The sequence below is a fragment of the Sminthopsis crassicaudata genome, chromosome 6, assembly GCF_048593235.1.
Source record: "Sminthopsis crassicaudata isolate SCR6 chromosome 6, ASM4859323v1, whole genome shotgun sequence".
NCBI classification, from domain to species: Eukaryota; Metazoa; Chordata; class Mammalia; order Dasyuromorphia; family Dasyuridae; genus Sminthopsis; species Sminthopsis crassicaudata.
The window spans coordinates 37428322-37452749 of record NC_133622.1 but is presented as its reverse complement, the minus strand read 5'-3'; the positions used below and the strand labels follow the sequence as shown (position 1 = coordinate 37452749).

The 24428-nt window shown below is 43.0% G+C and overlaps 1 protein-coding gene and 1 long non-coding RNA gene across 4 annotated transcripts in view; one reads left to right on the top strand and one right to left on the bottom strand.

Moving 5' to 3' along the window:
* The first annotated feature begins 253 nt into the window (after window positions 1–253).
* LOC141548082 (uncharacterized) lies at window positions 254–19948 on the top strand. 2 transcript variants are annotated; one of them, XR_012483793.1, is made up of 5 exons: window positions 254–748; window positions 1526–1714; window positions 2245–4318; window positions 10588–10810; window positions 19493–19948. It is a non-coding gene; the product is annotated as an uncharacterized LOC141548082 (long non-coding RNA). The 2 variants fall into 2 exon arrangements; XR_012483794.1 differs by lacking the exon at window positions 10588–10810.
* The window catches only part of SLAIN2 (SLAIN motif family member 2), a 46139-nt gene continuing 41622 nt past the window's right edge, over window positions 19912–24428 (bottom strand). For both annotated transcript variants that reach the window (XM_074276875.1, XM_074276876.1), the window contains 2 exons: window positions 21948–22269; window positions 19912–20436 (listed from right to left, as the gene is read on the bottom strand). In XM_074276875.1, coding sequence (XP_074132976.1) covers window positions 20370–20436; window positions 21948–22269 — 389 coding nt within the window. In that variant the 3' untranslated portion in view covers window positions 19912–20369. The remainder of the gene's footprint in view (window positions 20437–21947; window positions 22270–24428) is intronic.

Here is a 24428-nt window from a genome sequence, read left to right as displayed (position 1 = left end):
GGTGTCACGGCCCTGTTCGGGTGCTTGAGTGGGGCCGGAGGTAACAAGGTCGGGTGGGCACCACCAGCTGTTACGGGCTTCCAAGGCAGCAGCCCTCAAGTCAGGAGGACCCGGGTTCGAATCTGCCCTCAGACTAACACGTCCTGGCCGTGTGACCCTGGGCAAGTCACTTAACCCCAGCCTCAGGGGAAGAAATAGGCTTGCAGCTTCCTTCCGGGGCTGGGTTTGAGTGTTCAGAAATGGGCGGGGGGAGGAGGGGGTGCTAGGCACCTTTCATACAGACAAGAGCCAGGGATAGGAGAAGGTTCGGATGGACCGGATTTGGTTTCGGACCCGAGTGATCTGGAGCAATCACTCAGTGAAAGCCCGGGCCCCCCGGAGTCCCCACGGCCTCCAGGGCGCTTCAGTTGGTGAGAAAGCAGCGATCTCCGGGGCCGCTTCCGCTGCGCAGCCGGCGGATTTCCGAACTCCCGCAGCAAACCGTCTCCCCCTGGTGTGGGCAACTACCGACGCGCCTCACCCGGCGGCCCCGCCCCTTCCCCCCCTCCCCTCCCGGCCTAGAACTTCTCCGAGCTAGCAGGTCCTTCTGCGCCGGGCGGTGGAGGAAACGCCCCGACGTGCACGCGAGCCGTTCAAGGAGGCGGGGCGGGGCCGCGGGGCGGGGCCTCCCGGCTCACTTTTCCCCTCCCGAGCCTTCGGGGTCCAGCGGCCGGACATGGACCCGAGGCAGCGGGGGAAGAAGAATGAGGTAAAGATGGCCATTGTTATCTAGTACAATAAAGAAACAAATGTTTGAGAGGATAAAAGGGCCGTGGGTGGGTAACGCGGCGCGCTGGAACCCGAGACCCCTCCCGCGCAAGTGTCCGTGGTCCCCCGGGGAGAGCGAGGTGCGGGAGGGCTCTCGGGCCGGGGCTCCGCTGTAGCCTCCGGAAGCCGCCCGTTCCATAGCTCGGACTCACGCTCTTGGCCCCCAACCCCCGGACATCGGGCTGTCTGTCCCGCAGGGAATCTCCCGGGGAGGCCCGGACCTTGCGGTGGCCCCTAAGGGGAAGGCTAGGTTACGCTCCCCGTCCGGTCTAATAAACGCTTCCGAAAATCCCAGCTACCCGCACGGCTCCGGGCAGAACGCGGCCGGCTCCCGCCACCCCGGGCCCCTCAGTCTCCCGGGACGCTCTCCCCGGCCCGACTCTGCTCTTGTTTCTGACGTAATCACGGGGCCGCCCGACCCGGGAAGTGATCGCCTCGGACATGAGACCTGGCGCGCTGGGGACCGGCCCCCCAGAATGCTGCTGGTGCTCCCCGGTCCGGAAAGAGATCCGGTCTCCCTAGTTTACGTTCCCATGGCCGGCTATCCTGAGTAAGGTGCCAGGCCGTGAAACCAGTCCGTCACTGCCGTTCCCCTGGGCCTGCCTCCCCGGCCCCCGCTTCTTCTCTCCCTTTTGGAACTTTGTCAGTGACCTAATAACAAAATGTTAGTCTCTTGATTTGGAGGCTACAGGTTTTTATTTATTTATTTATTTTGCAGACCTCGGGCCACCAGTCCAGAACCCAACGTTTTGCGGGTTCTATATCCTAGCACCCCAACATTTGGGAGCCCACACAGGGACAGTCCAACTTATCTTCTCCACTTCAAGGCACGTGACTAATACATGCGAAGGTTCCACCCACGGGCCCCAGCAACATAAAGTGGGGGAGCCAGCCACCTCGGTCCTTGGTAAGCCGACTTTTCCGTGTTTCAGTGGCGAAAATTATGCTATTTTTTTTTCTTTGCCCCATTTCCTGATTTTTAAAGAGAAATAATCATGGTGGTTGTGGTGAGGATCACGTGACTGTAAGTGCTATGGCAGAGGGCAAGTGCTCTAGCAGTGATGACTTATTGGATGTCATCGCTTTATACTCGATAACTTTAGATGGGAGCACTTATAATACCGACATCTAGATAAATGATTTTCGGATGAGGTAATTTGGAAGCATAGTCAACTAAATGAACCTCATCTGAGTTGGTAATTAGTGGGACTCCCCAAACCTGGGCTCCCTGGGGCTGGGAGGACGGTGTATAGAGGAAGGAAAACGTTTGTGCAAATTGGGAAAGAACCAGAAGGTAATTCAGTTGGTCGGAACATCTAGCTAGAATTTAGGAGTCTTACCAATTAAAATTAAGTTCTGGTCCATTTTAAATTTTGTATATGTGTTAAAATTGGAAATTTGATTCTAAATTGTTGTTCCTATCCATTTTTGTAATAGATCGTGTTTTACCTGAATTTTAAGAATTGTCTTGTTTCCGCCCTAAAATGAAAGGAAAACTTACAAGGGAACAGGAGGGGAATCCCAAGTCCTCCTGAGAACTCTCAGCTGCAACAGCTTGAGAGAAGACAAGAAATCTCATCAGTTGTGTCCACTACCGCGTGTATGAGACTCAATAAATGCTCATTGATGCATAATGGGTTCTTTTTAATTGGTTTTATTGTTCTCATTGTTTTAAGGGGTTCTGGGAAGAGCAGTCTTTATGTCCCTTTGAACATGATTAATATTTGAACATTTGGGGTTTTTTTTTTTTGTTTGTTTGTTTTTTTTACAAATTTAGAATTTTTAGGTTTTTGGTTGAGTTTGGTTATTGAGCACCCTAAAGCAAAATTTTTGTGAAATGTTGAACTTAAAACCATCTACTTGGATAGCAAGATAAGTTGGGAGTTTCCTATGATGAATCTCTTACTGCTGCCAAGGGAAGAATATGGTCAATATTTATTATTTAGACTGTGTGATCCTTGAATGCTGAATATACCTGAAACTCTGATTAGTGAGACTTACTATTGGAGATGAAATATTTTGGGACCGTAACTGTTTTGAGTTTTGAATTCAGAAATAATTGTCTGATGGACCATTAATTCAGCAATCCAACATTTCAGAGAAATACCATAAGGCACTCAGGGACGTGATCCTCAACTGTTACAGATAGAGGTCTGTTTATTAGAAACACTGGCAGCAAGAATTGTTTCCCAGGTTTCTGCTTTTCTTTTAATCTAGATTGCTGTGTGTAAATTTTTTAAAATTTAATGTAATCAAAATTATCCATTTTGCATTCCATAATGTTCTCTATATTTTCTTTGGTTATAAACTTTTCCCTTTTCCACAGATTTGACAGGTTGCTTCCTCTCCTAATTTGCTTATGGTATTACCCTTTATACTAAATCATCATCCATTTCGACCTTGGTATATAGTGTAACATGTTGAGATGCCTAGGGTCTGACATACTATTTTCTAGTTTTCCCAGTTTTCGTCAAATAGTGAGTTCTTATTCTAGAAGCTAGAATCTTTGATTTTATCAAAAAGTAATTTACTGTAGTCATTGGCTACTGTCTTATATATCTAACCTATTCCACAGATCCACCACTCTATTTCTTAGCCAATACCAAATGATTTTGATGATTGCCACTTAATGATATAATTTTAGTTCTAATATAGCCAGAGCCCTCCTTCTTTGCATTTTTAATAACTTTTTATTTTTCCAAATACATGCAAAGATAGTTTTCAACATTCACCTTTATCAAACCATGTCTTCCAAATTTTCCTCCCCACCCTTCCTCCATCCCACTTCCCTAGCCAGCAAGCTATCCGGCATAGGTTAAACACCTGCAATTCTTCACTTGACAAAAATCAAAGGGACCAATCCCCTTTGATAAGTAGACCTTACAAGGTAAAAGACATAAAAGGGAAAAGTAGATGTCTCCCTTTCTCTAGAAACATTTGATGCAGTCCTATGCCTTTGGTGTGGTCTGGTTTTTCTCCAGCTCAGGTCACCTTTAGAAGTTTCCTACAAATTTCCACTTTAGAAATCAGAAGCCAATTTTATAAGATGGATTCCATTAGAAAAACGAATTCATCCTAAGTTGCCAGATACATGACTGGTACCTAGATAAGTTAACAAAAAAGTTCTGGGATAGATATATAAATACATTGAATAACAACCTAAAGTAACCCCATTTCAAAATTTAAAGCAGTACATTTGTTAAAATTCTTACAAGGTGATAAGTCAGTAGAATTGATAGAAACAACGGTGCTTAACAGTTCTCTAGTTCACTAACGTACTTAATACTTAATTAGAGTTCCACAAGATTCACACCTTTAAGAGAGCATATATAAGGAGGAGCCCACTAAAGGACAAGCCCATTCACAGGCAGAGACAGATTCATTCCATTTTCCACTTCTGTGCTGGCTGGAGACATTCTAGGAGTTAGAGGCTGAAGTTGGCAGAGGCAAAGGACTAGAGGCAAGATCCAGAAGAGCTTCCAGAAAACTAGCCGAGCCCCAAGTGAAGGAGGTAAGATTTTGACGGAAACAATAAAGGATTTGAACTTTAACTCCTGGCTGCATTTGAGGTGATTATTACTTTGAGCTGAAACTAAGGCTGCTCCCAGAAGCCCCCCAAGAAACCTGCTCTCAGAGAAAATCACATCTTTAGGGAAGAACATTACATACATTTGTTATTTGCAATAAGACATTTAACTTCTAGCTCTGTTCAATTGAATAACTCCTTAACAAAAGTAATTTGTTACATCTACAAAATATCTATTTCTTTTTTTAGAACAGACAGTTTTCATATTTGCCAATAGAATATACTGTCTTCACAAACTTAATACATAATTATTTGCCTAATTATTCCCATAGCATTGAGAAATAAGTTAAATGATCTTTAATTTAACCAGAAATAGTTTAGTTATTTTAAATGGACTTTCTCTTTCTACTCTTTTGGCTGGACTTTTTTAGTTATAGATAGAAATGTTGACAATTTATGTTGCCTTATTTACTCCTACAACTTTATTAAAGTTGTAAATTATTTCAAGTAATTTTTTACTTGATTCTTTAGGATTTTCTAAGTTTGCCATCATATTATCTACAAAGAGTGATAGTTTTTTTTTTTTTGCCCTAATTCCTTCAATATATTTTTCTTTTTATTGCTAACATTTATAGTACTACATTGAATAATAGTAGTGATAACAGACATCTTTGCTTTACCTTTGATTTTACTGGGGAGGCTTGTCGCTTATTCCCATTACATGTAATGTTTATGGATGGTTTTAGATAGATATGACTCGCCATTTTAAGGAAAACTCCATTTATTCCTGTGCTCTATAGAGTTTTTAATAGGAATGGGTGATGAATCTTGTCAGAAGCTTTTTTCTGAGAATGTGGAGATACACATATGGTTTTTTTTTGTTGGTTGTGTTGATATGTCCTTTATACTGACAGTTTTCCAATGTTGAACCAGCCCTGCATTCTTGATGTTAAATCCCACCTGATCATGAAGTATTATCTTGGTAATAAATTACTGTGATCTCTTTGCACATTTTATTATTATTATTATTTATTTTGAGGTTATAGATATATATTCATTTTTTATATATTTTCAATGAGTTGTTAGGAGAGAAAAATCAGAACAAAAGCAAAAAATCACGAAGAAAAAAAAGGTGAAAATAGCATGCTTCAATTTGCATTCAGTCTCCATAGTGCTCTTTTTGTCTATCATAGTTGATCATCACAACATTGCTGTTGCTGTGTACAAGGTTTTCCTTGTTTTGCTTGCTACATTTAGCATCAGTTTGTGTAAATCTTTCTAGGCCTTTCTAAAATCAATCTGTTCATTATTTCTTATAGGACAATAATATTCCATTACGTTCAGATACTATGACTTAGACAACCATTCCTCAGTTGATAAATATCTACTCTTTTTCCAATTCTTTGCCACCACAAAAAGAACTGCTATAAATGCTAATGTTTTATTTTAAATTTTTGCATCAATATTCATTAGAGAAATCTGTAATTTTAAAGTTTTGCTCTTCCTGGTTTAGGTATTGATACCAAATTTGTGTCATAAAAAGAATTTTCTCTAGTTTTATATATTATTGGAATTAATTATTCTTTAAATATTTGATAGAATTAACTTGTAAATACATCTGGCTCTGGAGATTTTCTCTTAGGAAATTTGTTGATGGCTTGTATGATTTCTTTTTCTAAAACTGGGTTATTTAAATATTTTATTTCTTTGTTTAATTTGGACAATTTATATTTTTATAAATATTCCCATTTCACATTGCCAAGCTTTATTGGCATAGAGTTGGGTAAAATAGTGCCTAATTATTGTTGTAATTTCCTCTTCATTGGTGGTGAATTTTTCCATTTCATTTTCGATATTGGTAATTTGGTTGACTTTTTTAATCAGATTAATAAACTTTTATTGGCTTTTTCATAAACCAGTTCATTTATTGATTAGTTCAATAGTTTTTTCTTTCAATTTTATTGATCTCTCCTTTTAAGAATTTCTAATTTGGTATTTAATTGTGGATTTTTAATTTGTTTCTTATCTATCTTTTTTAGTTCATGCCCAAATCATTAATCTCCTCTTTTTCTATTCATCTAAGCTTTTTCCCCTAAGCAAAGAACTGCTTTGATTGCATCCCATAAGTTTTGGTATGTTTTCTCATTATCGTCATTGTCTTTGATGAAAGTATAGATTGCTTCTATGATTTATTGTTTGACCCACTCTTTCTTTAGCATTAGATGATTTAGTTTCTAAATAATCTTTAGTTTATCTTTCTATGGTCCTTTTTGACATGTAATTTTTATTGCATCGTGATCTGGAAAGGATGCATTTTATAATATGCCATAACACATGGTCATTTTTTGTGTAGGTGTCATGTACTGCTGAAGAATAACCTATCCTTTTCTATCCCCATTCAGTTTCCTCCAGAGGTCTATCATATTTCACTTCTCTAAAATTCTGTTTACTTAACTTCCTTCTTGTTTATTTTGTGGCTAGATTTATTCAACTTTGAGAGGGGGAGATTGAGAAACAGCTGACTGTTTCTTCCTGTAACTAACTCACTTCCCTTCTAAGAATTTGTATGCTTTACCACTTGGTGCATATATGTGTAGTATTGATATTGCTTCATTGTCTATGGTATTTTTTCCCCTTTTAAAAGGTTTTATTTTATTTATTTAATATTTCCCCTAATTATATTAATAATTTATATTTATATTTATGTTAATTTTTTGCATTAAAAAAATCAAGTTCTAGGTTCTTTTCCTTATCCCAATCACAATTAAGAAACCACTTGTGAAGTTATGCAAAACATTTCCATAAAAGTCGAGTGGTAAAAGCAAACATAGAACTCCCACCCTAATGAAAATCAAAACCCTCAAGAAAAATTAGAGAGAGAATGAGAATGTTTCAAAGTGTTTTCAGACACAGTAGGTTTCTTCTCTGGGTGTGGATAAGCTTTTTTCCTAAGTCCTTCAGAATAGTTGAGGGTAGTCATAGGTGGTTGTACTACTGAGAATAGCAAAGTCATCCCAGAACATTGCTATTACTTTGTATACAGTACATTTCATTTTGAGTTCATAGAGGACTTTCCAGGATTTTTTTTTTCCTCTGAAGCATCCTGCTCATCATTTCCCAAAGAACAATATTCACCTATTGCTATCCCTCCTTTTTATGTCAGCTGAAACAGAATATATTCTGCTCCAGCTTTTTACCTTTAGTCTGTGAATATATGTTTTCAAATGGGTTTCTTATAAATAATACTCTGCTGTTTCCATGGTGGGGGGGAGGGGAGGCTTCAGCCCATTCACATTCATAGTTATAATTATTTATGTATTTCCCTCCATCCTATTTCCTCTCCTACTTATACTTTTTCCTCTTCTTTCACCCTGTCTCTTCTCATCAGTGTTTTGCTCTGACTACCACCTCTCTCAATCTGGCTTCTCAATTTCTTGCCCTTTTCTTTCTCCTATTTCTATCTCCCTTTTTGAAAGATTTTGGACCATGCCTTAAACTCAGATCATTCTGTTTGTCATTGATCAAAGAAGGCCCCAGGTCAAGCTCCACACAGTAATTTTTTGGGTCCCTATTGGCTCAAAGTGAATGTAAGTAGGAATTGTTGCTGACTTGCCCAGAAATCCTAAGGGTCTTCCCCTCCCAGATCAATTTTTTTTTTTTTTTTTTTTTTGGCGCATACAGTTCTTACCAAAGGCTTAATCACTGGTCGGCTTTGCCTGGGTCAAATTGAGATTTTTAAAGACGACCTTTGTTTAGAAAGGCAAAGGTCTCCCACTGCATCCAGAGCCCTCTCCCTCTCCCCCTGCACCCCGATGGCTCTGGAGCGGAAAGTGAGGCCGGTGACCTTGCCCGGCCCTCCCTCCCTTCAATCCAGCTGCCACATCGTGGCCTTCTTTGAGAAGGAAGGATACTTGACAGCTTCCCTGGCTGCTTCTCCCCCCAGGAGGCCATTCCTTGTTTGGTGTTTCCTTGGATGGAGCGGATCCTGGGGGTTTGAAAAGGTCAGGGAGAGCCGGGAGAGGGGCTCCCGGGCTGCAGAGCAGGTAGTGGTGGGCTGATGTAGCAGCCATCGCTGTGATTTGGGGTTCGGTCATGTAATGGCCATTGTGTGTGGCAAAAAAAAATTAGGCTTATTTAGGAGATTTACTTATTATTGCCACAGACCCAAGGACGGGATCCGACAGGCCCGGGAGCAGGAGAGCGCGGCCAGGAAGGCGGTTTGACAACGCAGGGAGGGGCAGGTTCCCCAGTGGAGGTTGGAGGCGCCCTCGGCTGCAGCTAAGAAGGGGAAAGGACTTAGCCCCCTCTAAGGCGTGATGGAGGAGGAGACACCCCACATGGGGGAGGAGTAGAGGGAAAGGCTCTGAGGTGACCCACAGGTGGGAGCGAGGACCAAAAGCGGATTTAGGGGAGATTTAGCTTTGGAAACTCGATGTCCCTTGGGTTTGTACTGGAGGGGCGGGGTTCCCTCGTGCCTCCTCCCAGGGAGCATTTCGAGGGCTTCAGCTTCCCGGTGCGGGACCTCCCGGGAAGCCACACGGAGCGTCCAGCCCGCCCCTCTCCCGCTGCGCGGGCCCTTTTCACGTTATTTCCATCACTAATAAATGTCTGCCGCGTGGAGGGGATGCCGCTGACAGGTGCAAATTAGGATGCGGGCCTGAAACTGCCATTAGGAAACTGCCTCGGAGGCTGGGGGGGGGGGGTAGGGAAGGGGAGCGGCCCTCAGCCTGGGGGCGCCGACATGCTGTGCTCTCCGGGAACGCGGTGGGGTGAGGGTTGTCAGAACCTCCCGTGGCCCGGGCGGGGGGGAGTGGGGGGGGGAAGGCAGGGTGGGAAAGGCAGAGTCAGTTCTAACAAGCCAGCAGTGAGTCGGAGTGGCCTTCTCCACTGTGATCTCGGGCGTGTCTCTGGGGGCTTCCAGAGGCCAGAAGCTGTGTGGCCAAGGAGGCCAGAATCAGACAGCTTGGGTGCGGGGGCTTCCCGAGGCAGAGTCCAAAGCTGGAAGAGCAGGAGCACTGATCCATTAGAACAGAAGCCGGGGGCAGCTAGGGGGCGCAGTGGAGAGAGCACCAGCCCTGAAGTCAGGAGGACCCGAGTTCGAATCTGGTCTCAGACACTTAACACTTCCCAGCTGTGTGACCCTGGGCAAGTCACTTAACCCTAGCCTCAAACAAAACAAAACAAAAAAAAAAAAAAAAAAAACCAGAAGCCCCAAGTCGGGGGACATCACTCCATGTACAAGTCATCTTCTGGGGGAGCTGCCCTGCCCCTTACGCCATGGCAGTTTTCTCAATTAACAGACCCTCCCTTCAAAGACCCCTCCCAAGCATTTCCATTACTGTTACCCATATGAAATAGCCAGTCCTTATGATGGTATTTTATAGGGCAACCATTGAAAGGGATGAGTGCCCTTCACGATTGCTGATTGTAAGGTACCTGAGGACAGGTACATTAGGACAACTCTAAATTCTATTAGAATGCTGTTCTCCGTCCCCAGCTTACCTTAGGGCAACCAGGTGGAGCCACTCAGATAATTCCTACTTGGGGGTAAACACTATAAATTCAACATCTTAAATCATTTTATATGAAAACTTTTTTTTTAAAGATGGCGTTTCAAACTGATCACCAGGACCTTTCTCTTCTTTCCTCCCATCCCAAATTGCTTGTGTTCCTATCCAGCTCTCCCACCGAAAACATTCAAGCTTCAGAACAATCCTTTGTAGCTCTGACCTTTTCTAATTCTTTATTTTGGGGACAGAATGGGCACTGCTTTAAGGCAAAGTGTTTTTCTCCCCTGGGTGTAGAATAATAAACAGTTATAACTAGCATGGATTAACTTTGGGGTGTGCAGACACTTCACAAATGCCATCTCATTTGTCCTCAAACCCACCTTGGGAGTTCATTGCTCTTATTACCCCCATTTTGCAGATGAGGAAACTGGAGGAAGCCTGGAATTAGGTGGCAAGTACTGGAGGCTGGATTCATCCACTGCAGTTCTACCACATCAGTCTTTGCAGTGTGAAACTGGTCCTGGGGGATGTTCACTCTTGTGGTGACCGCCATGGTGCCTGTCATTGTTGTTTATTGCCCTTTGATATGTTTCATATAAAGCAGCTACTTATTTTACCTGAGTTTAGAATTCCCTCCAAAGCCGATTTACCTCTATTTCTGAGAGTTGCTGGGGCAATCTAAGGAGCTCACCATGACAGTCCCATCAGCAAGTGAAGTAATGGTTTCTAATCTTGCCTCCCAAGTTTTCTCACACTTTGCAGGCAAGCCCCGCCTTCTTGGTCATTGGGAGTGATAGCTCTATGTGGAAACGGAACACTCCATGTCCTGATGATGTCAGTGGGCGACCTTGATGCCCTGCTTAGGATTTCTGACTTGGGATGAGGAACACTAGCCACACCCGGAGAAAGAACCCACAGAGTCCAGATACGATGGAAGCATACTCCTTTTTAACTTGACTTTTCTAGGGTGAGTCACGAGTAAGATGGAAATGTTTTGGATCTGGCCAAGCTTGCCTTCCATGGCCCAATTCTGGGCCTAGCTGGTTATTTCAGCCCTGGGGCCCTCTTTCTCTTTAGCCCCCACTGGCTTCTCCAGACTCAGGCAGTGATTCAGGCTAAAAGAGTTTCCGCCCTGTGCAATGCCTGGGATCTGGTGTACTTCCCAAGAGTCTCTGTTTTCCAGCTATTATCTTTGCTATACATCTCTTACCCAAGAAATTAGAGGTGGTCACCTTGGTTAGCTTCAAGAGGAGCTGTTTGGTGGGTGACTGGGAGCTCGTCATCGTTTCTCGCACAGCTAAAGGGTTCATGGCCGTCCTGGCCTGAGCGCCTCGGAGCCCCCTTTTCAATCAGGCCTTTTATGAGACTAGCTCCAGCGAGGGTGGCAATGCTGCGTGCATAGAGCAAGGTCTGGGCTCAGCTTCTCACCTGTTAAACCAACGGCAACTCTGAGGGTCAATCCCAGCATTTCTTTCTTTCTTTTTAATAGCTTTTTATTTCCCAGATATATGCATGGGTAATTTTCCAGCACTGACAATTGCCAAGCCTTTTGTTCCAATTTTTCCCCTCCCCGCCATGGCAGGTTGAACAATACATGTTACGTATGTTAAAGTAGAAGTTAAATCCAATATATGTATACATGACCAAGCAGTTGTTTTAATGTACAAAAAGAATCAGACTTTGAAATAGTGTACCATTAGCCTGTGAAGGAAATCCAAAATTCAGGCAGACAAAAAGACAGGGATTGGGAATTCTATGTAGTGGTTCATAGTCATCTCGCAGAGTTCTTTCGCTGAATCCCAGCATTTCTTTTTTTTTTTTTTTTTTTTATTATATATATATATATATTTTATAATATTATCCCTTGTATTCATTTTTCCAAATTACCCCCCCTCCCTCTATTCCCTCTCCCCGACGACAGGCAATACCATACATTTTACATGTGTTACAATATAGTCTAAGTACAATACATGTGTGCGAATATCACTTTCTTGTTGCACAATAAACATTAGATTCCGAAGGTACATGCAACCTGGGCAGACAGATATTAGTGCTAACAATTTTCATTCCCCTCCCAGTGTTTCTTCTCTGGGTGCAGCTACCTCTGTCCATCATTGATCAACTGGAAGTGAGTTGGATCTTCTTTATGTTGAAGATTTCCACTTCCATCAGAATACGTCCTCATACAGTATTGTTGTTGAAGTGTACAGTGATCTTCTGGTTCTGCTCATTTCACTCAGCATCAGTTGATTTAAGTCTCTCCAGGCCTCTCTATATTCCTCCTGCTGGTCATTTCTTACCGAGCAATAATATTCCATAACCTTCATATACCACAATTTACCCAACCATTCTCCAACTGATGGACATCCATTCATCCTCCAGTTTCTAGCTACAACAAAAAGAGCTGCCACAAACATTTTGGCACATATATGTCTCTTTCCGCTCTTTAGTATTTCTTTGGGATATAATCCCAGTAGTAGGGCTGCTGGGTCAAAGGGTATGCACAGTTTGATAACTTTTTGGGCATAATTCCAGATTGCTCTCCAGAATGGCTGGATTCTTTCACAACTCCACCAGCAATGTATTAGTATCCCAATTTCCCCACATCCCCTCCAACATTCATCATTATTTGTTCCTGTCATCTTAGCCAATCTGACAGGTGTGTAGTGGTATCTCAGAGTGGTCTTAATTTGCATTTCTCTGATCAGTAGTGATTTGGAACACTCTTTCATGTGAGTGGATATAGTTTCAATTTCTTCCTCTGAGAATTGTCTGTTCATATCCTTTGACCATTTATCAATTGGAGAATGGTTCGGTTTCTTATAAATTATGGTCAGTTCTCTATATATTTTGGAAATGAGACCTTTGTCAGAACCTTTGTTTTTAAAAATATTTTCCCAATTTGTTACTTCCCTTCTAATCTTGTTTGCATTAGTATTATTTGTACAGAAACTTTTTAGTTTGATGTAATCAAAATCTTCTATTTTGTGATCAATAATGATCTCTAGTTCTCCTCTGGTCATAAATTCCTTCCTCCTCCACAAGAGAGGTAGATTATCCTCTGTTCCTCTAATCTATTTATTATCTCCCTCTTTATGCCTAAATCATGGACCCATTTTGATCTTATCTTGGTATATGGTGTTAAGTGTGGATCGATATCTAATTTCCAGTTTTCCCAACAGTTTTTTCTGAATAATGAATTTTTAAATCCCAGCATTTCTTAAGTGCTTATTTAATAAAAGGCAGTCAGTGGAGCCCGTGGAGCAGGAGAGGTGGGAAAGGGCAGCTGGATGGGAGCAAAGCTGCTCTCCCCCGTTCATTGGCTGTGGGATCCCAGGCTACTCCTGTAGCTGTACGTTAGAGCTGTTGTAGTAGTTTGCTGCTACTGCTACTACTACAATAATACTAATAGCACCCCACTTCCCAGGGTCATTGGGAAGGCACTTGGCGCATTGCCTGTGGGTGCTAAATTAAAGTGTTCCTTTCCTCCCTCCCTATTCCTATAGCTTAGTTGCTGATGGTTGTTTTTAAAACCTACAGTATTTACTGAAAATAGTTCTCTATTTGCTGGTGAATTGGAACCCTATTTGCTTGAAATACTCTCTTTCTCTGTTACGGGCTAGAACTCTGAAACAGGGATTCTAACAAGGTGCTAACAGTGGAATTGATGAGAAATGGTTCTCTAGTTTAGGTGGTGACTAATAGTTCTCTAGTTCAGTATGATTGATTTAATCTTACCACAAATAATAGTTCCCTAGTGATAGAATGATTGGCTTATACTCAGTGTGCTGTAAATGAGCTAATTATAATAGAGCATACAAGCCTGGACAAACTCAGCTAGGGTGGGACTGAGAGCCACCTTGGAGGTGGCTGGAGGCCGGAGCATAAGTCCTGGCACTCACCTCCATCTCACACGACCCTGGTGGCCTCCTGGCCTCTTGCTTCCCCCACTGAGCCCAAGTTGGCCCGGGCCCCAGGAAGGCATTTGGATTCTCTCCCTGGCTATTCTGGAGGTGAAAACTCTGCTGAAATGAGGGCTAGTCCTGAGACCTCCGGAAAACCACCCTAGAACGTTACATTTCTCCAAATGGCTTAAAAGGGCACCCAGGTTTTGCAAAAGCCCTTAGGATGGGGATGACTCTGGCAGGGCCCTGGCAGCCGCCCCCTGGCAGGTGATAAGTATTTAAGAGTTTTGGAAACCGAGTCCGAGTTTTCTAGTTAAAAATGCATGTGGGTCTTATCAGGGAACCCGGTCTTACTCTGCGGCCCTAAGAAGGGGTCCTGGCGGGGCTGGTGCCCAGCAGTGCAGAGTTGCACAAGTGAAATCCTGCCTTCTCCTTCTTGAGCATGCCCTCAGGTAAACTGAGGCAGGAAAGCCAAAAGCATTAGTTCAGTTTGGGAAACATCCTGCTGAATCCTCATCTGCTTTAAGGCTCTATGGAATGCATTTCTTGGCCCCAGATGCTGCTGGAGAGGAAAAAGCATCTGAGGTTTCCAGGCTTGGGGAGCTCCTGGCTCCCCTCTCCTCAAGGGGCAGGTGCCCTTCCTAGCCACCGGTGCGGGTTTTGCCCCTGCCTTTCTTTGTATCCCCAGCACGGAGCGCTCAGCAGCACCTAACAAATGCTGGGGCCCGGCCCGCGGGCCAGCTTGGGTGTGGTTGGAGCGCCCCGCGCCCCTCCCTTCTGCTCACGGCTGACGAGGCAGGGGAAGGGAAGGAGCCCCTCGGTCCAAGCGGGCGATGTTCCCCAACCCTCGTTCTCTTCCCCCACCACTTTCTCCACTTCGCTGAGAAGCCGAGACCCTTCGCCTGGAGTTCAAAACTTTGTGCCCCCCTAGCCTGAGGGAGAAGGTGGCCCTGTGCCTCCGTGTCCCACGCCTCCCCCCCCCCCAAGTCCTCTCCTTTCTGATTGCAGTGTGGTCTGCCAGGCCCATCAGGTCTCCCCCTCACTCGACCTTATCACGGCCCGGCTCTCCTCATCTCCCCCTCCTGTCTGCAGGAGCATCCCTGTGGTCAAAGTTAAGCTCTCGTCCTGTGTGTGGGGCTCCGGTGCCTCGTGCTGGCAGCCCGCATTGCGTCTCAACACTGTCCCTGCTCTCTGGGACCCCGGAGCACTCCTGTGCTGAGCCGCGTCTCTCCAGGTGGCCAGCTTTGGCCTGGCCCGCAGCCGCTTGGTCCTTCCAGGTGCAGAAGTGCTTGTCCCCCAGTGCAGAAGCCCGGCTCTCAGCCCTGGTTCCCATCAGCCAGCAGCCTCTTCCTTGCCTCCACAGGCCCTTCCTTCTCGCCAAGGTCCACCCAGTAGCTTCCCTGTGGAGTCCCTTCTTGGGACCATCCAGGACCTCTATTTGCTCTGTTCCTCACCATGGCCTTTCCCAGGATAGCCAGAATGGCCACTTCTTGAGCCTGGCCTCAGCCCTGGCTGGTCCTTGGGCCTTGAACTTGCCATTCTCCCCTGGGCCCTCAGGAACCCTTAGCTTCCTTCACAGGCAGTCAGATCCCGGGAGGCCCCCCTGTTCAACGCAGAAGCAAATCCCCCAACATGCCCCTTTCCCTCTCTCTCTGGCCGTTCACGCTGTCTCCCGAGGCTGGGCCTTCCCTTGGGTCCCCAGCACGGGGACTAGCCCCAGCTAAGACCCTTCTTACCTTGGGGGGATTTCCTTCCTGTTGTTCAGGGTCCCCACTCATAACTCTGGCGGGACCTTCTTTTCTAAGTCTGTAATGGTCTTTGAACCTCGGAGGACTCCACATCTGAGACTTCACATGTGTATCGTGACTGCTTAGTCGTGGCAGGCACGGTGCTCCAAGCCCCCAGGGCCAGACGTGACTGCCACATGTCCAAGGGGAAAGGTTGGCCCTCTTCCCTTCATGGGGCTTATTTGAAACCAGACATTTAATTCTGACCCCAGAAAAGCCAGATGCCAAGCCTCCCGCCCTCGCCCTTTCTATCAGACAAATCTCAGAGTGGGCTAGAAACAAAAAACCTTTGGGGTTGGGCCAGGGCCTCTCGGCTTTATTGTGCTCATCACACACGGGGGCAGAGTGGCTCATATTTGTTGGTGGTTTTTAAGGGGCTTTTTTTTTTTTTTTTTTTTTTTTTGCACAATTGGACAAGGTCTCAGTCAATTGAGCCTGACAGCCCCTGGAACAGCAAAAACCTGCCCTACCAAATGATGGCAAGCGTTCATTTCCTAAATGGCAAACGAATTTGTTGCAGAAATTTCAAGCCCACTTGGCGACCTGGTCATTTTTTCCCCTGCATCATTTCCTCAAATCCCACTTCTCCACCAAAGCTACTGACTCCTTATTTGGGGAGCACCCTCAGTGTTTCCCATCTTCCTTTGTGATGTGGATATTGTCTTTGACAAGAACTCCTTGTCCTTGTTCCTCTGAATATACCATGTTTACAAAAATTAGGTCAGACTCCTCAGTGGTACCACAGAGTCCCATACCCAAGTGTCCACGGCCAGTTTGGGAAAAGCTGCTCCAAAGCAAAAGCTCTCTTCCCTCTCTTCTCTGATTACTGCTCACCTCCATTCTCTAAACAGCGGCCTCCTAAGCACAGGTTCTAAGGGACTGGGAGAGGCTTAGAAGGAAGTCCAAACCTGCACCCTCCCAGGCACTCAGTGGTACTTGGGCTCAGCAGCGGCCTTCCAGGCGCTGGCAAGTAAAAGCTCATAGCAGAGGCTGTCACAAGTATGGAGCCGTCTCTCCTAAACTAGCCTCGCTCCACTATAGCAGAATACTTCATACTGAACTGTGCCTTGAGTCTCTATTATTATTAATTTTAATTTTTTTTTGAGGTAGTCTTTTCTTACAACATCAAGATATCCAAAAATGCCCAGTTCTGCCGTCTCGGCCAGAATGTAGGAAAACCGAAAGACACTTTTTGAACTTATACCTTGGGCGAGATGTAAATAATATCAAAGCTACTTTTCCTAATTCCTTGTTGCATTTTCCCTTTGATGTTCCTTTATATATTTTCATTTGATAAAATAAGCACTTAGGCAAAAAAATAACTACACCCAGCCAGAGGAAATCAGGGACTAATAGGTCTGGTGGTGCACGAGGAGCTCCTCCAGGGAGTTGAAAGGAAAATGTTATAGATGACAAAACCAACTCAGCAAAGGGACCTGCTGTTAGCACCCAGCAGTGGGGCTTTCTGACCCTCCCCTGTAGTGTACCTTTCTAATCTAAATCCATCGCTATTAATGATGCAGAAAATGAAGGGCAGCATTATCTTTGAAGCCGGCAGGTTAAATTTGGACAAGACTCGGATTTGTGTCCGATTCAGAAGAGTGGGGGAATCTTTCTTACCTGTTTTAAGTACCGATGAGACACTTGCAAAAATGACTATAAATTTAACAGTAAGCATTACGGTCAGGCTGTTTATTAAGGAGACAACCACATTTACAAGTTAGTCTATAGAAATGTCTGCAAATCAAACTTCATGTGATCTAAAAGGACCATGCATAATGTCAAAAATGGACACCTGTACAGTCAATTCGATAAAAAGTTAATTCAAACATACATAGTCTAGGATCATACTACAGATACACATATCCAGGGGCCACATACATATCCAATTAGATTTTTTTTTTTGAAAATGTTTGTTATAAAAGTGATAAAATCAGTATGGAAACTGGTTGAGATATTAACGTTAAAAATTCTGTGACAATTATGAATGGTCCCTGTTGTATTACTATTTTTTACAAAATGTGATTCGAGGGTCTGATAGACTGAAGAAAAAGTCAACCCTTAAGAGTGTTTTATATTATACAAATAGGTTTTATAGAAAAATGATCCAGCAAATGCTTAAGAGTTAAGAATATTTATATTTTCTAATTTTTACACTTTTTATTAACACACTTACAAAAAATAACATTCAAACACTGGAAAAATTAAATAACTTTGGAAGCAGAGCTCAAAGCTTTCTGCTTACATATAAGTGACAATTCAGAGCTGTTGGCACAAAAAAAAAAAATCCACATTCATAAAACCCTTACTACTATATATCAAACATAAGTTAAGTAAATCATAGGCACTAGTTTATCAAATCCACATTTCTTCCATAAGTAAGTCTAACCACAGAGTATCCTTGGATTTCCTCAAACAGAAAAATTGGCAGTGCACAAAGGCTTCCTAGTTTTAAAAAAACAAACCAAAAAACAATTTTTCTCTTCAGGAAACCAGAAGCCAAATGTCTGTGGTAGAAGAACAGCAGGTAAAAAGTTTGCTTTGCCAAACCCGAGTTCAGAATACCTTTGTAATAAGTGATGAAGTACTTGAATTTTAAAAATATATATTTTCAGATGCAGCCATTTAAAAACAAAGTTAAATAACCTGAATATTCCTTTTGAAACTTATTTTAAAACTGAAAGATTAATGTTTCTCATAATAATAGATTGATTAAAATTCCTATCCGACTGCAGCATATTATTTTGCAATGTTGCATTGAGAACAGGCCTGTTTTTATGGCAATAGCTAGATCTTTCACTTATATGCTTGTAGAATTAAGTGACATCACTTGTGTAGATGTGAACGCTACAGCTGCCCCGTGTTAACAAGGTGCTCAGAGGGAAAGTCCGTGGTAGTACAAGGTTGTGGAGTTACAGAAAAGCCTTGCTGCCATTTGTCCTCGGGTCTTCAGTTCCGAAATCTATCTTGTGACTGTGTTCTAGGAACAGGGAGTCCCGTCTAACTTAGTATTAGAATATAAGCGGGTTACACGGCAGGGCAAACTGCATGGAGTCAGTGTGCAAGTGTATAAGCATCATTCGAGTGTAGACAGGACTTTCTAGTTTCTTTATCTATTTCCTTTGCCTCTGGCACATAATATTTCATTTTGTGGTACTCCTATGCTACCATGGTACTCTACCAACCACTATTAAAAATTCAGTAACTCACTGGTACTAAAAAGGATACATTTCTTCTTGTTTTAAGTGATTTGACAATTCCCATCGATATTGTGGGTATTATAAAACGGGGATTCAGGTAGTTTATTTCACCCTCTTTTAACCCATAAAACTCAAGGCTATGCCCAAAGATTTCCTTGCCTACAAGTCCTCCCACTTCTTTTTCACGTACTTTGGCCAGCTTATTTCTTTGCTTAACAGACACAAGAACTTATGTTTGGTTATCTAAATCATTTTTAGGCTACCAAAGTCCCAGTCTTCTAAAATTACTGGGAGGAAAAAAAGCTTAAAAAACAAACCAAAAAAATTTCCCATAAATAGTTTTGCCTGGTGATCAGGTAGGTGAAACCATTGAAAAGTGTAGACAAAGCATAAATTTGATAGCCATGGTATGGGAAGAGTTAACATTTTGTAAACATATGCAGCAGGTTTCAAAATGTTAGCAATAATGCAAAAACAGATATAAGGCAGAATACATTCTTCTAAGGGACAAAGTCTCAAAAAATTTTAAACATAAAAAAACAAGATCAGCAAGCTATTTTTCATACCATGAAACAGAACTATATGGGTGTCATTTGGTATCGACAGTACAACTACCACGTCCAGAGATTTTGTTGTGTAAGTGCATAGATTTTTCCTTAGCTGTTATTGTCTACAGTTCCGTTCCAGGCTGTAAGCACTGAGGTGTGAGAATCAAGATGAATAATACGGTATGACTTGCTCTTTTTCTATCCTCAAGGAAACCTGCTAATACAACAACTACCAAAATTACCTCTCCACTCTGTAATAATGAACAACAATGTTAACCAGCTGGCTTTGATAGCGAAGGTCATCTTTCCTGAGCCAGGAGTTATGAAGTTTGGAAAGACTGTACAACTGATATTAAGAGCCCTTTTGGCAACAGAAACGAAATTCGGATGTCGGTGCAACATGCGGGATGCAGGAGAATGGTGGTGATTTATATTAGCTACTTCCACAACTTAGGATAACATAAAGCCATGTCTACTAGGGTAAACCATCTCTTTAGTAAATCTCCAAATAATTGCTGCAAGAGTTCTTTTAAATAGGTATTTTTACTTTTTTTAAACCAAATTTTTTTTTCAATTTGTAGTTTGGGTCCAAGGGAAAACACCACTTTAGACAATTGTAGTCAGAATATTAGTTCTCATTAAAACACATTTATTGGTGCGGAAAATGTATTTTTTTTTATATACAACTAAAGTAGGCTGATTGTTTTGGATAGCTCGAATCTACTGCATGTCTCGTGCACAAAGATGCACTTTGGGATGCAAATGGGCATTTCTCTTTGGCATCTGTTTAGGTTTTTGCCCAGACATTGGCCTCAGTTGAATACTCAAAAATTAACTGGGTTTTCTAGTAAACAAAACTAAAAGTGATTCGATGGAGAATGATTGTATGATTACCAAACATAGCTGATGTTAAAATGTCATTAAAGTGCTGCTTGATCATCTCTGTCAGTTTGTGCTAATTAAGACAGAGAGGGCTGGGATTTTACAAATCCCAAAGTTAGTCTGAAGAGTCTGCATATAAAGTTGTCTTTCACTCTGCCGGAGGGATGTCCGTAAAGCCGTGGACCCTGCATTCTCCTCTGCTGGTCAGTAACAGCCATCTTTCCAACTATCATCTTTCATGCTACCATATGTTTTAGGAGCTGGCAATGATCTGAAACAAAACAGTATTGTTATTAGAAAGGCCATACGTCATCTGCCTGCAGTCTACCTTCCGCATTCACCGGTTAGGTCACTGGACGAAAGCATTCTGAGGGCAGGTAAGTTCTCAGAAAGGTTTCAAGATGGAGGACACGCAATCTGCTGTCCTCTGATATTTGTTTGGTGGTGGATCTGCCACTACCTCCCCTAAGTAATGTCTCCATTTGTAGCTTCCCCAGTCCATCTTTCTCTACACCTCTTCCAGACTAAAAGAAGAGTAAAATAAAAAGCTAACGCTCCCAATAGCCTAGAGATATCCACCCAATTTATTAAAGAAAGGTATGAATCAGAGAATCAGTAGATGATAGTAAAACATCACAACACATCCATCCTGCAAGGGAAGAAGAACTGTTAAGTGATTACCTTGATCTTCTTATAAAATAAGGTGAAATGATTGCAATGCACTTTGTGCCAGCCACCTGGCTACAGGAATAAATACAAAGCCAAAAGAAACTGGAGAGATCACTGTCTCCTGCAGTAAGCGAAGTTGAGGCGGAGTCTTGAAGAATAACAGGATTTAAAGGAGAGGAGTGAAAGTATTCTATGTACTGGGAACAAATGCACTGCAACAAAAGGATGCAGAGGTATGTGCAGTTTCCCCACATATAACAGTGGAAGAACTAGCCTGTAGAAGGCTTGAACTGCCAAATAGGACTTAACATTTGATACCAGAGTTAGGGAGCTACTAGAGTCCGAGAAGGGGAGTTCTAAGGGCCTGGAATGACCTGACCCTATCACACCTCTACTTGTCAGGAAGTGCTACTGAAGTCTAGAATAAAGGGCACAAGGGCCAGTGTTGTGGCTGAGAGTAAAAAAATGAGCATAAATATGAGATGGAGAAACAAAATCAAAGACTTGGTAAATTGAGAGGGGATGGCAGAGCAAAAGGTCAAAGATGACATGAAGATGGATGGAGGAGTGCTGCTGGGGACACGCTAAGTATTGGATGGCTATGGGACACAAAGGGGGGGGGGGCGGTACAGGGCTCAATGCAATACACAGAACATATCAACAAGAATTAAATCCATGGGAGCTGGTATGATAAAATCCTGCAGAAAAGAGGATTATTAGTAAAATATTAACAAGCATTCAGAAATAACACTTGCTGTGGATCTCATTTGATCAGTAACAGGCAATTAGAAAGATAGCAGGTAAGATCATTAGCAATTTGATATAGCACAAAAATTTTTCAAATAAATAAGCAGGTAACTGGGGAAATATTGTGTAGTTCTTTAATTGAAAAATAGGATTTATTCTAACTTTTCCAAAATAAACAATTATAGCAACAGTGTCATTTTTTCCCAATTGATCCAGTACTCATCCGCTGAAACATGTCAACAAGTTATTCTTAATCCTGCTGTAAGTTTAACTCTTGAAAGACTCCTTTCTAAAGTAGGGCCCAGACTCCCTGGTTAGTGGGGCCTTACCCTGCAGCCGCTGCCATCCCCACACTCTTTCACATACCTGCGAACAGGCTGTGCAAGCTTGCTGCGAGGCACTGGGATCCCCCCAGCCGAAGGGGCGCTGGGTCTGGGCAAGCCGCTCCTCATCCCTGGCGTTCCCGCAGGTCTGGTGAGGGTCGTGCTGTTGATGCTGCTGGCAGGGCTTGGTGAGACTGCGTTCTGAACGCTGGGTGGCCCAGGGGAGGAATTAGTCTGAGGGAGGGGTGCCGCCTCTGGGCCCCCACCAACAGGGCCAGAACCATGATTATTAAAAGCTTTCACTGGCTGTCGGAGAGCCAAAGGAGATGGTGCTGCAGGGGAGCGGAATTTACTTGGAGAAGGTACTAGAGAATAATGATTAAAAAAAATAAAATAAAATTAATTTTCCATGTAAATCATTCTAACTCAATAGCTGTGAAAATCTAAAATTACTCCTCTTATTAATGCTAGGAAACCTTATATTTTAAATTCTACAAAACTATGGGATATCAGTGAACAACTTGTAATGTGATAAATATATTTATATTAAGGCACTGTTTAGTATTTATTATAGGTCTTTCTCTCCCTACATTTATCATGAGGTAGGTAATACAAGCAAGCAGTTATCCATCCACACCATTCTTGCCCGGGGTCATTTGGCTAAAAGAGGCAGAATCAACCCCACACCTTCCTGATTCTAAGTTCACGAATAGACACACAAATTTTCTTCCCCCACACAAACATTTTACCACCCCTCCTTACTCTATATACACAACAGGTGAAATAAAAGTAGACTCAGGTTGTTTTCATATGACACTAGGGAAGCAACCCCCACCCTGCCGGCACCACTGGAGTCCCGAAACCAAAGGACAAGGGACAAGGGCATCTTGCTACTTCTAAAGCTCCTGGAGCATGCCTCTTCTCCCCCCCACCCCCAGGAGGCGCTCCTGATCTGGTTTTCTTTGCAAAGCAGCTCTTGGGGCTGCCCAGACTGAGTCAGATTCCCTCCTTAACATACTCAAATATATTTAAGTCTTTAAACAAATGAAGTTAGCTTGGATTTCATTATTTGTGATGATCATTTCAGTCTCAAGTCCTTTGTCTATCGCACCTCTGGGACCTCTTTATTCTGCAAGGTGCTTTGATTCCCTAAAACTCCCAGGTGTCCATCCCCGGGGGCTCCTCCCAAAGTTCCCAGCACCCAGTGAGAAGCCAATAATATCTGACCAAGTGCATCTGTGCTCTTATCACTTGGGGAGTTTACCTCCCAAACTGCCATGGAGCCAAGGAATCCTTGACCGCGGCTTCCCATCCTAGAAGTCTGTGGCAGAGAGGGGAGGAAGCTGTCGCCCTGAATAATTCTTGCCATGTGTACTTTTGCTCACTGCTCATCATTTGTAATTTTGGAAGACAGCTATAGTCACTCAAAAGAGTCTTTGCAGAAGACAGACCAAGTGCATGAAGAATTTCTAACGCCCAGATTTCAACATGCATCTCAGTGGACACCTTTATAGAGCTTACCCAGCAGTGTGTACATCTGGGTCAGACCGTCCAGATGGACAATGAGTTGGGCCCAGAGTTGAACAAGAGATGGAGCGTGGGCTGAATTGCTTTCAGAAAATTAAAAGCTCCTTTACTGACCCCGGGCTTCCTGTGAAAGGAAAGGTCCATCTTTTTTAATACTACACTATATGGCAAGATATAGAATACAACTGTCTCTAAAAAAATCAATTAACAGTGAATATCACACACACACACCAAGGACCAAAGAGAAGCATATGGTGGCTGTGAACAGGCTGCAACAATGTCATGTTCACAAATATAAAGAGCAGGAAAATAACTGCGCAGGAGTTTCGCCTATGAGATAGTCAAACAGAAAGTGAAAAATACCTAACTTCTAGGAAGAACAACTTATTTTTAACAGTGTGCATATGACTGAAGCTAAAAATGGGTGACAAGATAAAGGGAATTAAGAGATTTCTGCAATTAACCTAAAGCAAATAGTAAACAAAATTATTTTCCTTCCTACCTTTAAATAAGGAAGTTACTAGGTCATTATAGAAAGGCAGAAGTTTACACCCACACCTTCTAAATCAAGTTTTATTAATGTATAATAGTACAATTATGCCTCTAAACAATTACCAACCAGAACTACCTAAAATTCCTTTATCTTGGACAAAGTGCAAAGTGGGTAAACTAATGAACAATGAAAAATCCTGAAGATAAAGAGAAAAAAAGAGCTCTTTTAAAATGAGGTCAGACTGCAGATTTGGGTTGTGGGAGTCATTCTCCAAAGCTACCAGAATTAGCTTGTCCAACCCATTGACATCCATTCAAACAAACTCTGCCCTATCTTACATCTTCAGCTTATCCAAATGACAAAAAAGTAGTGGGGCACTGTTGGTAGAGCTATACATCTGTCCACTCTGGAAAGCAATTTGGAACAGTACTCAAAAGTCATTGACTACCTTAGAACCATCCTCTGATATTCTCTGTCCACTGATCTAGAAATAGTTTTAGCTAC